The 15687-nt window shown below is 35.4% G+C and overlaps 2 protein-coding genes across 2 annotated transcripts in view; one reads left to right on the forward strand and one right to left on the reverse strand.

Moving 5' to 3' along the window:
• LOC149578584 (callose synthase 3-like) overlaps nucleotides 1-15687 on the forward strand; it is a 134426-nt gene that overhangs the window by 102839 nt on the left and 15900 nt on the right. The window contains exons 29-33 of the mRNA XM_089829999.1: nucleotides 6987-7096; nucleotides 7198-7323; nucleotides 7427-7495; nucleotides 7670-7859; nucleotides 7981-8092. Coding sequence (XP_089686125.1) covers nucleotides 6987-7096; nucleotides 7198-7323; nucleotides 7427-7495; nucleotides 7670-7859; nucleotides 7981-8092 — 607 coding nt within the window. The remainder of the gene's footprint in view (nucleotides 1-6986; nucleotides 7097-7197; nucleotides 7324-7426; nucleotides 7496-7669; nucleotides 7860-7980; nucleotides 8093-15687) is intronic.
• LOC149578585 (uncharacterized) lies at nucleotides 12913-14249 on the reverse strand. The gene is made up of 2 exons (XM_089830006.1): nucleotides 13822-14249; nucleotides 12913-13679 (listed from the first exon to the last, which is right to left on the reverse strand). Exons 1-2 carry the CDS (start codon nucleotides 14171-14173, stop codon nucleotides 13096-13098), a joined length of 936 nt encoding a protein of 311 aa, XP_089686132.1. The 5' UTR covers nucleotides 14174-14249; the 3' UTR covers nucleotides 12913-13095.

The following is a 15687-nucleotide window of genomic DNA, read 5'->3' on the forward strand; positions in this document are numbered from 1 at the left end:
CCATTATGTGGACACAATAGCTACAAATAATGGGATAGAAATTATATCCTGCACTCTTTGTATTGGTCAAATCCGACCAGCAATGAAAATTTTAATGGACTTATCGAATTAATAAATTAAAAACAAATGGACAATAAAATCATAAAAGACGAGTTTTATATATTTCAACTCTAAAACAAATAGAATTTCTTACTGATTTAATTGTTGGACAAATCGTGCTGAAGACACTCAATCATTTGATGCTCTATCCAACACAATAAGATCCATACAATGCGCTGAAATAGTACTCGAAAATTCAGAATCTCCTTTGCTTTGTTCAGATCTGCAACTTCTCTTTCAGACAAAAAGATTCCAATAGTATTGATAGAAAGTTTACAGATTTCAAATGAAGCAGTCTCAGTGTCTTTGTTTGAACTTTACATCTCATATATATAGACAATGAAAGGTCACAATTTGAAAGGTTATGTCTTTATGAAGAGTTGTGTTTTAATGTCACAACCTTTCAAAACAAATGACCAACCGCTAGTCCTTATGAAATATTTAAAATACAAACACTTCTTTAGCTGGTGGTTTAATTAGCATATTTTATTTCTTCATTGGCTCGTGTAATCCTTATATCCACCGTGCTTGCTAATCATCTCCTGCCTTTTCCTTCATACGCGTTGCAGACTTTGGCATCCACACATAACAATTCATCCACGACTCTGCATAAAATATTGGGTTCCACACTTGCATAGGCTCCTTGTTCATCGATCGCGTCCAATATGAGGCCTTCCACCTGGGCATTTTGCTCTTCATCTCTGCGTAACCCACCTACCTGCAACAAAACACAAGAAAATGCATCAGGAATAAGCCGCTGGGTAATGATTGAAGATTGATTTTGTAACGATTTTCCTTCTGTTGGGATGCCTGCGACTTGATTCTTACACCCATAGTCTGCTCTCCATCCACCACGAATCGTGAAGCACTCCCTGGTATATGGATTGCAGCCGTCACCCTTCATGGGATTCAAACCTGTGCAACTCCCACAGTTGAAAAAGCAACTCCCACAGTTGAAAAAGCCAATGCCATTCACTCGCATGCTTCATCCGCGGCACACAGAGTGCGGGGACCTAACGGGGAAGCTAACCATCACAACCACCCATCCTGCCCATTTTGGATTGATCGTTTAATCCCTTGCTGTACGCGTGCCATACAATGTTACAGAGATTTGATCATTGCAGAAAACTGATTGCTTGATGGGCAGGATTGAACATCAAATTGAATCTTGTCCATAGATAACCCTGGCAAGTATATCATAACTATAATTATTTTTGGCAGGCTGCAGGAATGCTTGCATTCAGTCATGGATTGCATCCAAGACAATATCTAGATTAAACCAATCGTCTTTTGATACTTCACAATCTTTTGTTGTGTAGAGATCGATGTCGGCCAGATATCCAGTTGTTTCCTGAGGCCTTCACCTCTTGTTCATGTTGAAAATTGTTTTAACAAGAAATTTGCCAACCTGTTTATATAGAAATGTATTATCACCCTCATAGGTGCAGGCAGGTATATACGCTGCAAATAGCTCAGGCAAACCATTAGAACACAGGTAACTATGTCCCCCACATGCTTTCCTGCATTTTTCAATTGCCTCTGTGTTTCTCTGTTAGCATTATTAATGGCAAACTGCCGCCTGACAGCACTGTTCCTCACAGCTATTGTAATAGCACGTGAAAGTTCAACTGAAGCCTCCAAAAAGATGGTCTGGCGAGTGGCAATCATGCCTTCATATAATATTTGTTTGGGAACATCTGGATATACATACTTTCCTTCTCTTGTTACTACAGCTATCCACATCAACAAGTTCGTACGAGGTATTCGTGTATGATTAAAGCGCAAGAAACCATTATCCACTGTATTGTTTCCAACATTCCCAAACTTCTGACCAATGTCACCAACTGTTATTGTTGTCAAAGGTTTGTGATCCTCAAAACTCTTTATTTGTACAATGAAAGCATGTACACTATTGCATGGGTTGCAACTTTACCCAAGCTTCCTAGCTACCGTTTTGTAGATGAAAGTGTTGTACTGTGCAAGATAAATTCGTCAGCATATGGATCAAAAGTTGCTGTAGTTTCAAGCCCCTGTACATCAGAGCCATGTCTAAGTTCTGTCTGTGCACAACAACCAATGATTGCCATGCTCGTTGCTAAAGGAAGCCACTTCTTTTGTTGTTCTGGTGTTGCCTGGGTCCTTAATTCAGGGACAAACATATTCATGAACAAGAATTGCATGCCGTGGAGAAATATGCTTCAACGTCCATGATTCCTTTTGCATCTGTATGGGCGCTGAATGATAACATATGCACCTGACAACGAACATCAATGTGTGTTCTATTGTCCACCCTGACTCTTTTAGATTTCCCTGACATCAAATTGTGTTCGACAGTTCCAGCTATGCAATATCTGATTATAATTGTGTCATGCTGGGCAACAAAACTTTATTAGAGACAAGAATCCTCTCTCATGCCGGTTGGTTGCTGCATTTTCCTCAAATGGATGCCCCAAAATTTGGGCTCAATCAGGTTGCACATGCTATGGGACGTTTTTTTACCAAAAACATGTTTCTCCAAGGCATGTAACAAAAACGTTTTGGTTGTTAAACACCAAAACATGAGTCACAATGCAATGTATAACACCTCAAAAGCCAAATTGATTCATCCTTGGGCAAAAATGTGAGCTAAAAATGGATTTATTTGGAGTTTTTACCAAAAACGTGCCTTTGGATAGAGCTTGGAAAAATGCTTTTTAGCAAGATAAATCGATTTCTATTGCTTGAAATCCATGGCTAAGCAAAAGTGACCTTAGTTGAGAAGATTTTGTGAAAAACTATTAAGTAAATCTCCCAGAATCTTCAAAATTGGGTTTTTGGAGGCTCTTTGCATGTGTTCTTCCAAAGTTGGGTTGCTTGAGAGCAAATACATGAGCTTTAGTGCAAATCAGACCTTTTAGGAGGCAAAACATGTTTTAAAATATGCATAAGATACAAATCGCATCTTTTGGGATGGATTGTATGTTTAAAAACTCCTCATGATGCGAATCGCTCCTTTAGAGAGGCATGGCATGTTTTAAAATATGCATAAGGTGAAAATTGCTCCTTCTGGGATGGATTGCATATTTTAAGTGAAAGCTCATGTTTTGGATGCAATAGTACATTTAAGTCATAAAACTCACCTTTAGATGCAATGACACCAAAAAAGTCCACTTTTGATGACCTTATGTTTCGAAGTTGAACTTTATATGCAATAACATGTAAAATGTCCACTTTTGATGGATTTTACATGTAATGGCATATAAAATGTCCACTTTTGATAACTTAAGTGATTAAATAAGCATATGTCAATTTAATTTCATTAAAATGTTACTTAATGAGACATAAACCATATTTACATATCATATTAAAAATATAAAATATAAACTTAATTTAAAAAGTAACATTTATATGAGCATTTGATTTAAATGTTAAAAATTAAACTGAACTATATAGTTGATATAGTCACTTTAAGTGAAAAATCAAAAAACAACTCAACTTTAAATTATAACATAAAGTGTGCTATAGTTACTTTAAGTGGAAATTTAAATGATAAAGTAACTTAAAAACATAACATAAAGTGAATTTAAGTTATTTTTTTTTCAAAAAGTGAATGTCAAATTAAAAATATAATATGATATTTTTAATTTGTGCTGTTGCATCAAAAAGATCCACTTTTTGGGCACTAAAACGATCATATCTCTTGATTGACAACTCCGATTGAGCTCTAGGTTAGATCAAATCGAAGGAGAAACTGAAAGCCATGACTTGAGCAAGACCAAAGGACTAAAAACCAACAAATGCAAAATCAAGAGCAAAGAAAAGGATGGTGAAGGTCTAAAAAATCAAGAATAGGCTCGAAAAAAAGCAACATGAAAAAGACTTGACGAAAGCCTTTAGTAAAATGACTTGATATACGAATTGGAGTTGATTGATTGATCAACATTGAGCAATTGAATATCAAATTAAACTTGGAGAGATGCGAAACTAGTTTGGAAAAGTTTCGTACTATTACCTACATTTTGTGGTGACAAAATACAGGACAATTGACACAAAAATTCGGGCAAAATGGATTAGGACAACCTATCACACCCAATAGAATGACTATAGTAGATTGTCTTGAAATTTTGTGACCCTTACTGCTATTATAAAAGCAAATTAATCATCTAAATCCGAAAGAGGAAAGGAAGAAGAGATGCACATGAGGGAAAATCAAATTGCTTTAACTATTAGGCTTAGGTGAAATGGAATCCAACGAGTTGGTTATAGAGTCATCCACATATATTCTTCAATGCCTAATAAAACTACTTTTAACATGCCATGGAACAAACAAGAGGATAAGCATACATTCAAATTACGATTACATAGATACATACATTCAAATTATGATTACAAATTAAATCACTTGACAAGGAGGTTCGAATCTCTGCATTAGTTTCAACCTTGGTTTTACACTTTGCACATAGAGTTGGTTATTTATTCTCCTATTAATTCCATGGTAAACTTTCCTGTACACTCAATTCAAATATTAGTAGTTTGATAAAAATTACTTTTATATATAAGCTAAATTTGCATAATCAAATTGACCAAAACATTCTAAATCTCATAAACTTTTCCCATTTTTGCACATTGATTAAATATAACAAACTTACATGATTGGATCAACCCTTTAACGTCCATAATTTCCTTTGAATGAACTTATCTTTTCTAAGCAATATTCATAGAAAACACACATACTTCAACAATGTGATATAATCCTTCAATCTCAGTATTAAACTTTTTTGAACACAACTCATCAAATTATTCAGAATCTAATGTTGATCACATCACTTTACTATTATCAAAATGAACTATTTGAATGTGTATAACATGAGCATCAAGGTATCGTAAATAACATCATTATCATAAGGTAAGACACCACATAGCATCATTAGTACAAATCAATGTTTAAATAGTCAAACAATATAGCAAGTCTCAAATCATAGGGTATCAAAATATGAACGTATCAAATAATATCAATTTCCATTAAAACACCTAAACCATAAAACCCTTGATTCATATCCATCATCATAATTATCCAAGTCCATTAATTTTTTATCACCTAGGTATGTGATTGTATCCTAGGGAAACACATGCAATGTCTATGATTTAAACTATAATTTTGAACAACCAAATAACTCATCCCAATACGGAAGTACAACCTCTTGTACATAATACCCTAACAACCTTAACACATCATAATGTACTTTTAATATTTAAAATTAAGCCACCTTAAGGGCCCTTCTAATGAGTTGATAATCTTTGTGTTTGAATTTCTAATGATTCATATAAGGGTAAGTATTAAATTTCATTATCGTAACAACTGTCAAATCATTATACATAAGATAGCCAGAATTTATCATAATGTCCCCAACATGGTTTCTAGCAAGAACTACAACATGGGCATTTTGCTTGTCTATTATTGGACATAGAACAAAAATCCCTTGGCTTCCGTAGCCGTTTAGTTGGTGAAACTTGAAAGCCATTAAACTAGTGAGCTATTCCACACAAGGATTGTAATTGAATTGAACTTCATTGATTTTCTATTTGGCGGCTCTTACCTTACTTTGATTGATTTGCTATTTCCGCAAGAGGGGACTCAAGTAAGCCATAGCAATAGGAGTGTACAATCTAGGGCAATACTTAAAAGTTGAAACCTCAGAGTATGTTTTGCAATACAATCTAATGTATGTGAATTAAGATAAGACGATTAAAGCACATAAATTCTAGATCTGAGAATGAGTTGGTCAGAATAGAAAAATCAGATAAGAAATCAAAAAATGGAAAGACTAATTTTAGGGCTAAGCACAACATGGGATCAAAAGCTGATGTAAATAGAAAGATCAGATAATCTGATATGAACTAATAACCTAAGGTTTGTTGTCAAATGTGAGATTGTTTGTGCTCTATTCAGTGTGTGTTGCCATGCCAGTGAGCGGGAATGGCGAAGTTATCTGAAAGCTAAGTCGCAAGGTTGGAATTCAAATTCGAGTTCGTCTATCATTAAATTCAGATGGAATTTGGCAAGGGTATAAATTCGACAAAAAATCAATATTGAATTTACCTCATATAAAATTATTTATGTTTAAATATAAGTTATATATAGTATATACACAAATTAGTTAGACATTGTTAAATAATAAAACTAAATAACCAAATTTTATTTAAAATAAAATAATATTATATTAAATATCATAAAATTCGGATGAAGTTCGGAAAGAATGAGAATTTGCTGAAATTCAAATTTCATTAAGGAAATTCAACGCATCCTGTGACTTAGTCTGAAAGTGTCAAGGGAAATAGGGGGATAGCTTAATAGGCAGGACAAGGCTGCCAGCATTGCCTTGTCTAGGGCACATGTTCTCGCTTTTAGTCTACTAGAGGGTATAGGAAAAGCTGGTGAAGGGGTTTGGTCTGTGGATTATTTACTACGAGACCAAAGTAGCTGTAGGTAAAGAGACCATAAGGGCACAGCGTGCACTTTTCTTATTTGAAATTATATGATTGATGATTGTATTTAGCTCTGAAGAAAAAGTTGAAAACTTTATTAGTTGCATCTTTCTGAAGTAAATTTTAGAAATGTTGTGTGTTGAATTTATACATGATATGTTAGGCTGTAAGCTTTATGGTTCAACCATTGTATTATATTGTATAATTTTCCAGAAACATTTCTAGTATATTCTTCTTTGCAAACCCAGCTATACTTGAGTCTTGTTATAGGAATACAATGCTATATCAATACTTGTTTGGTAATTATAATATGTTTTGTCAATATTGATTTATATATGTAGAAATATAAATTTCTGTTGTCTCAAACACCTTTCAGGCATGAAAATTGGTTATAATTTCTGTTCGTTTGCTTTATTTTCCAGTGTCATGACCCCTTATTACACGGAAGAAGTTTTATACTCGATGAAAGAACTTCAGAAAGAAAATGAAGATGGGGTTTCCATTGTCTTCTATCTGCAGAAAATTTATCCAGGTTGGTGTATGCATGGATATTTACATGTCTGAAACAATCAGTTTTGGCAATTTGGATATCAAATTCTGTAACACTCATTGCTTTCTGTGCTTGTTAAAAAGATGAGTGGAAAAACTTTCTTGAGCGCATAGGATGTGAAACTGAGGAGGAGGTTCTTGGCAACGAAGATAAAATGCAGGAGCTTCGCCACTGGGCATCTTATCGAGGGCAGACCCTCACCAGAACAGGTTTGAAGAATAAATAACAGAAGTATAAACTAGTGAAATTAAAAGCTTGAAATATTGCGTTTTTTATGTTGCAACCATTGCATATTTGGTTTTCATTTTGCAGTTAGAGGAATGATGTACTACAGAAAAGCCCTGGAACTCCAGTCCTTTCTGGACATGGCAAATGATGACGGTGTGAATCTGTTTGCACTGGTTTATAAGCTCAGCACATGATATATAACTGGATTATGCCTATGAGTGGTGCTAATTTTGTGATTGATTTATTTGGTTAAATTGTCTTCAGTAAAACTGTAACATATGCTCTCTGAAGATTATTGTCATCTAATGTACTTCATTCATTCTGCAGAAATTATGAAGGGATACAAGATGCAGGAATCACTACCCGAAGAGTCAAAGAAGGTACAACGATCGTTATGGGCACAATTGCAGGCAGTGGCTGACTTGAAATTTACATATGTTGTTTCCTGCCAACTGTATGGTATACAGAAAAGATCCAGTGATTCTCGTGCAAATGATATTTTAAACCTTATGGTGACGTAAGTCCACAAATATTTGCCTTGAATTCTTTGTTGGGGTAAAACCGAATTGATAGTTCTTGTCTGTAGATACTAGATTCAGTTATTAACAAGTTGACAAATAAACTGGTACTGGCTGCAGATATCCTTCTTTACGTGTTGCTTACATTGACGAGGCAGAAGAGAGGGAGAAAGACAAAACTCAAAAGGTTTACTATTCTGTTCTTGTGAAAGCATATAACAATCTTGACCAGGTACCTTACCATTCTTCCATTGGATGTGTTACTCCTAATGGTTTATTCTAACTCCAAGTCCATGGTTTGTATTCTTTGTAGGTAGAGCTAATGAATGTGAACGCTAGATATTAAAATGAAACTATCAAATATTCATTGCTGGTGATGATGAGCTTAGAAAGTAGTTTGTCATCTTTTCTTTTCAAGAGTATTGCTAATAATTTCGTAGCACAAAAAGCATATACGTCTCAAATTCAAAAACATTTGGAATCTTTAGCTTTAGTGGCAATAGTTATCTTCTTTAGTTTTGTTTGTAAGTACAGTTGCATGCACAAACCTCAGTCTGCTTTTCAAAATATTTGAAGCAAGTGTGGAATCCCAGACTGTCTGTCATGTTGCAATATTCTTTTGCTTGTTTCCTTATCTATTGCTATAAATATCCTTTACTATTCGAAGTTCTGTTCTTTGAAGTGAGTCTGTAGAATAATTGTCTTTGACACAATGCATGTATGCCAACTTGAATGCGCATGTTTTATGTTTATTTCTCCTTTTGTGATATATAGTATTGACCTGAATTTATCAATTGCATTTAGGAATCATTAGATTTTTAATTTTTATTTTCCCCATCTTAATTCTTTGACTTGGCTATTGCAAATAACTTTTTATGTTTCTTTGTATCCAATATTAGTCTGTTGTCATTTGAACATATGCATGGTGTGAATTGGAACCCGTAATCAGCATTGCATTTTGTTGTGATAATGTATTTTGCATTTGTATTATATCTTCAATGTACAAATAGTACATATAAGATATATTTATATATTTACACACACAGTAGAAAATATAATGTAATTGGTGAATATGGATGGATGAAATTATAGGTTTATTTTATATGTTTTAGGGTAATATATAATGAGCATGTTTGAATGGACAAGGAACATGGAGACACTAGGTCACATTTTAGGGTCACAACATACAACTGAAGAATCCTATATAATTAGGCCTGATGTGTCCTACCGTGTTGGAAATTCTTGTTCTAAACGTTGTTAAAATATGATAAATAGGTTTCGATAAGTATCTAGAGTATTAATGAATTGAATGATGCTTAGTCCATCCAAGATCAATTGTAATGTCCTGAAACAAAATGTTATGCAAATCTGAATGTAAACCCTTTTCAATGTGAAATATTTCAGTCAAATTATATCAGGTTTTGGCATTTTTCTTGTCAAACTCATATTTAACACTGTTTGCATCACATTATTACCATTCCATTCTAAACAGTAACTCAGCAAATAACAGATGCAAGTCCTTATTCTACTAATAATAGAATTTGAGTACATTCAAATGTTCAACAATAGCAGCAATAATCTACCATGTGCAATGTTGTGGTTGCAGTAATTGACAGCTAAATAATCAGAGTTATAATGTCTGACATATGACTTTGAAATGTTGATAAAATATGATAGACAACATAGCTTTTATAAAGTCTTCCCCACTGTAATTTAAAAGATAAATTGAAACCAACAAGAAATGGAGGAAAGCGGGAGTTCAGGCAGGAGCACACAGGAGAGGGCAGGAGTTTGTGCTGAAGCTGGGGCTGTTGATTCCTCCTGTTCCAGTGATGGTGAGGGATCAAGTGGCAAAGACACAGGAGGTGCTGTTGACAGCCTGCTTCTTGGCGTCTCTTCTGTTAATTAAGGCTGCACTAGGGGTTTTTCTGTGGCAGTCTATTGGGTCTTTATTTTTTGAGGGGATTTCTAAAGTGTTGGAGGCCTTGCGGGACAATTCTTGGAGCAAGGGGGTCCTTGATTTGGTGGAAGAAGATCTTTCTTCCCCTTCATCTGCTTCTTGTTTCTTCCCTTTTAGTGGGATTGATGTATCTGATGAGGAGGAGGAGCTCCTTTTGGACACATTTTGTTGGAAATGCAATTGAAGAAAAAGAAGGCTCTGTGTGCAGATTTGGAAGCCTCTGATGGGAGTGAGTTTTTTGTGTTGAAAAATGGATTTTTCTCACCTCACTTGGGAGCTACATCCTCCATATCAAATGACAGGGCTGTAAATGGGAATAATCTCTCTCCCACCTTTAATGAAAGAAAATGTCCCTTTGTCTAAGTTAGTGGAGGATGAGACAATTTTCTGTCTTTCTGATACCCCAAGCTTTGTGAGGATGCTTTGGAAAAAATTGTGGGAGCTGATAAGGGGGTGGTTGTCTCTTCTCTCGCTAGAGTTGAGTTAACATTGTGGATTCTGAGGGTGTTGGTCCTCCTTTAGGTTTGGCTCTTGAAGATGGCTGGATGGTGTTGTCATGCCAAAAATTAGGGCAAAAACACACCATCATTTTAAAAAAATGCACTACTTATTAAGTTATACAATTGTAATACCCCAATGATAGGAATACAATTGCAAGCAAAAGATGAATGATTTAACACGAGAGCAATGTGAGGGGTATCATGACTAGTGCCTACCGTGTGGTTGTCTCACCATCACAGCTGACAAAGCCAACTCCCCTCAACAACATAAAGGTTTAAAGTTTGAATCTAGTTTTATTAATTGGGTTAAAGTTCGGCTAATAACTTTCATGATCTGAAGGTAATCCGATCGATAAGCAGTTTCTTTTGATAATAGTCCTAGTGAGGGTTTTCCTTTCCAAGGATGCTATAACCAATTTTAATAGGCAAAGCATGTTTTTGATATAAAAGCAGCCAAACTAGGGGGCTGGCCCATTACAACAGTGGTGGCACAACTGGCAAAAAGCCAGCCAACAACCAGTAGACAACCACACACAACAACTTAACGATTTACATTAAAAAAAAAGTAGCAGAATAACGGTAATTAAAAGTAATAGGCAAAGCATGTTATGTTACCCTATAAATTGACTTAATGTTTGACTAAAATCTACTTATCTAGCCACGCTAATGTACTTAGTTCAACAACTTGATGACTTAACATAATGCTGAAACATTTTAGCCAGGTTTCAAATGGTTAAATGTGATATACTAGCATACAAATTTTGTAATATTTTCCTTTTCTATGATTTCACTATAGTTGGATTAATCTAAAGTAATCAATATAATTACCCAACCAATCAGGTGATCTCTACAATAGATCAATTAAACTTACAACTAGTTAGGAAGATAATGGATTCTTAATCATTTAACCTGTGTGTCAATTTTAACCATAGTTTAATTAAACCTACAGATTGTTCAGTTTATAACAATACTTCAGTTAAGCATATAAAAATGTTCACTTTTGCCATTAACCATTTAATGTTCGAATTTTTGCTAACCTTGGGTTCACTTTATTTATTTAGCAATTACTCACTAGTATTTTGGCATCTTCAAATGCATTTTAATTGTTGATTATTCTTCCTAAGTAGCTTAATTTTCAAAACATAATTCCTACTATAATATTAGCACAAACTTTATTCCATTCCATGCTATAGGAAATTTCATTAGTTGTCTTAAATACATAGTCCATATGTCAATTCCAATTCTAATCTCAATTGAATTTACATTACCAACATAAACATTTGAATGTATAGACATCAAAGCATATAAAATAGGTCCTAATCATCATCATAAGTGAAATAAACATAATGTAAATCATCTCATAGCATCAAATAATATGTAAATCCCTTTCTAATCAGTCTAAGATGTGTCCAAATATTGCATCATAAAGTATCAAAGTATAAATGTATCATCTGTGCTATGATGGGTTGGGGTGGGACCTCAGAGGTGTTTGCTTCCCCTCCTATTGCTGAGCCTTGGAGGGTTTGAAAGACAAATGGAATTCATTATTCCTGATTCTCTTCAAAATGAGTCTGCGACAAGCTTGTGGAGTTTTTCTTGTAGGAATGTTTTTGGGTAGTCACCACAATATTCAAACTATGCGTAAATGGACTGTTCAAATATTGAAGTTTAGTGGGCAGGTTGTGGTAACTGCAATATTGAATGTGTTCCTTTTTCGTTTTCCCGCTTGGAGCACTATTTTAGAATTCAACATGAGGGCCATTGGTTTTTGGGCATGAATGGTCCTTGTATTTGCAGCTGGTATCCTGGTTTAAACCCTCCGAAGGAAACTCACATGTTTTCTGTTTAGGTTCATTTGCCAGAGCTGCCATTGGATTGCAGAATGAAAACATTTATGATTACTGCTAAACTTTTTGGTCAATATTATGCTGCAAGCAAGGTCTGAAAACTCATGAATGGGTTGCTGTTTGCTAGATTTTGTTGTCAAAGGAAAATTTCATGACATAAAAGTGCATGGTGTATTTTATTTCGACTTTCTTGGTTCTTAATGTTTGCCAATGATTTGTATTGATAATGAGGTAGCTTAATAGGAAGGAATCCTACCTGTTTTCTTTTTCTTACATCCGTAATTAACATTGCTTATTTGTCACTAGACTACAATTAGGACAATTTTTTCACTCACTTGAACAATTTATAAGGAAATCCATTAAAGCCACTATCTTAGATGTAAGTTGATCTTTGTGTGATGTTCCTTAAACATCAAATTCAGTAAAACACAATAAAATATGGCAATAAAGTTATATATATATATCAAAGTAACAAGAATCGGAATCGGATCGGAATCGGCAAGGCCGAATCGAATCGTGAATCGGCAATGAATTGGCGATGAATCGGCAAATTTGAAAAAACTCTTTAAATTTAAAGATTTTAACAATTTAAAACTTATTTCATGCACCCTTTATTGAATATAACTTAAACACACTATAACATCATCAAATAGAAGTTAAAACTTAACATACATAAACATGGAACATAAAATCTATCACATATGTAACTTTGTTATCTAAAATGTAAATTGTAGGCTAGCTGAAGTAAATAGAAATCAAATGATCATAATGATTTAAATCATAGAATGTATGTAAGATGATCCATAAGACATCAAATCATAAATGTATGTAAGAATCTAAGATGAAGATCCATGAAAGTTTGAAACATATGTCTATCAATAATTCAGTATCAATATCTGTAAACAAAATATAAAAACAAGGCTCCAGCTCAAGCCTCAGACTCATAGTCATCATCATCATCCTCAACATCATCCTGAAGCTCGGCTGCAGCCTCAGCCTCAGCCTCTGAGTATCCAGTCTGCCTAGTAGCAAGGCGTCTAATGTAGGTCCTAGAGGACTGCTGAGCCATATCTCCCGCATGTAAGATGGGCTCATGAACGTCGCTAGGGCCTGTGCCTGTGCGTGCACGTGTGCGTCTACCAATGCCTGAAGAACGTGCTCTAGCTGCCTCAGCCTCTATATCCACCTGGTCAACCCACACACGGTCTTCCTCAGTGAAGATTGGATCCACAACCTCTGTGAGCCACTCTGATTCTAGATCAATCTCCTCTAGAATGATCGGAGAGGAGTCAGTGCCTAAAATCTGTCTGATCCTAAGACGGAGGTTGTAATGAACAAAGACAATATCATTCAACTTCTGCACTGTCAACCTGTTTCTCCTCTTCGAATGGATGTGCTCGAACATGGACCAACTGCGCTCACATCCAGAAGCGCTGCTTGGTTGACTCAGAATACGAATGGCAATTTTTTGAAGTTTTGGGGTTGTGGCCCCAAACATTTGCCACCATCTATCTGCAATAAGGGAAAAATTGAAAATAGAAACAATTAGTCTCATTTACAAATTACAAGTTAACTCTAAAATTACATAATCAACTTTAAGATTAGAATCTAGATTCATGAACATTGAATATTCAATATATTATTTAATTTTTACCTGGCTGTAGTGTTGTCTGAGCATTTATGGCCATCCTGCCAGAGAAAAGTGGCCCCTCTTTATTGTTGAACTGGTCTAGCTCAACAATCGCAGCAGCACTATCTTCATCGCTACTCAACCTCTGAATCACTGTGTATAAGCCAGTGAGAACCTCTGCATCCGCCTTGAACTCAGGACGGAAACGATATGCCGGATTCAGAAAGTAAGCTGCTGCATGGATGGGTCGATGGAGCTGATTCTGCCATCTCCTATCGATGATGTCCCAAATAGGGCCATACCTCTCCTGCACTCCTGCATATTGGGCTTTGATGGCCTCCTTGGCCCTATCCATGCCCTCATAAATGTAGCCCATAGAGGGCTTCTCCCCATCAGCAGTTCGTAGCAAAGCTACAAGGGGCTCAGTGACCTACATATAAAGTAAAACAAAAAACTTGAGTCAAAACTTAAACATAAAATAATATAACTTAAAGTAAAAGTAAAATATTAAATGTTAAATTGCAATAAATTTACTTGCAGGATTTCTCTAGCAGGTTTCCAAAAACCATCCTCATCAAATATGCAATCCGCCACATCTATCCCTACAGTGGTCGTAGCATAGGAAGAGGAAATCCACTCCCGCCCAACAAACATGCTCCTCAATTCATCCCTTGATGTCAACAAGGACTGCAAGGTGATGAAATTCGAGGCAAACCTCGTGATACCTGGGCGAGCTAACTCCTTGCCTTCTGTATACTTCCTCATTGTGCTAAGGACAAATGAATGATTATAAATGAATTTGCATATGTTTTTTGCCCTTTCCACACATGACTTGACAAACTCAAGTTTGCCAATTTCCTCCAACATGAGGTCAATGCAATGTGCCGACAAGGGGACCAAAATATGGTGGGGTGCCTCTCCATCAAAAGTTTACCTACAACAATTTTAAGTCAATTAGAAATTCAACTTTCAAAATTCAAATAAATTTATTTTCAAAACTTGAAAAGTTAAAAGTTTACCTGCAGCAACATAACTTGCTGCATTATCCGTCACCACCTGGATCACATTTTGTTCTCCCACTTCTGCTATGACTTCCTCAATAGCCTTACATAAGTATGTGGCATTTTTTACATGTGCAGAAGCATCAATGGATTTGATGAACATGGTATATCCTACAAGTAACAAAACAACGAATTAGAATATTAAAATTAAATGGATCATCAACAAATTAGAATTCAACAAATCAAAATTTACAATTATGTATGTAGGAAAGTAGAATGATCAATTACCTCCACAGGATACAAGAAAATTGAGGAGTGTTCTATTCCTCCTATCTGTCCAACCATCAGTCATGATGGTGCAACCCTTTGAAATCCACTCCTTTCGGTTCTCCTCGAGCTCAACCCTCATTTCCTCTACCATCTCAACCAAGAGGTATCCGCTCAACTCAGCCTCAGTTGGGGCTTTAAACCCCGGAACACAAATAGCAACCGCATCTATCATGTTCTGCCAATAAGGAGCCCTATCACAAATAAAAATTTAGATGTCAAAGACTCAAACTATAAAACAAGTAAATATAATTTAAGTTTTACTTTTACTTTTAATTTTAACTTTAAAGAAAACAACGAAAAAAGAATCAATTACCTGGCTGCAATAAATGGAATGTTGCAAAAGTACCAAAATTTGCATATCTCCTTTCTGGCAGCATCATGAATCTCCTTGTTCAAACCCATGCCCTCAAGCGTGGGTTGGAAACTAGGAGTAGTGCGGGGCACAAAGTAACTATCCATTCTGTTTTTCCGCACTCTAGGCTGCAATAGGTTGGTGTGGGACTCTGTCTCAGTATGTGACCGACTAGCACTAGCACAAGCAGAAGAACTAGGATAAAAA

The sequence above is a fragment of the Cupressus sempervirens genome, chromosome 1 (assembly GCF_028749045.1).
Source record: "Cupressus sempervirens isolate cs-2001-9-10 chromosome 1, ASM2874904v1, whole genome shotgun sequence".
Lineage (NCBI taxonomy): Eukaryota > Viridiplantae > Streptophyta > Pinopsida > Cupressales > Cupressaceae > Cupressus > Cupressus sempervirens.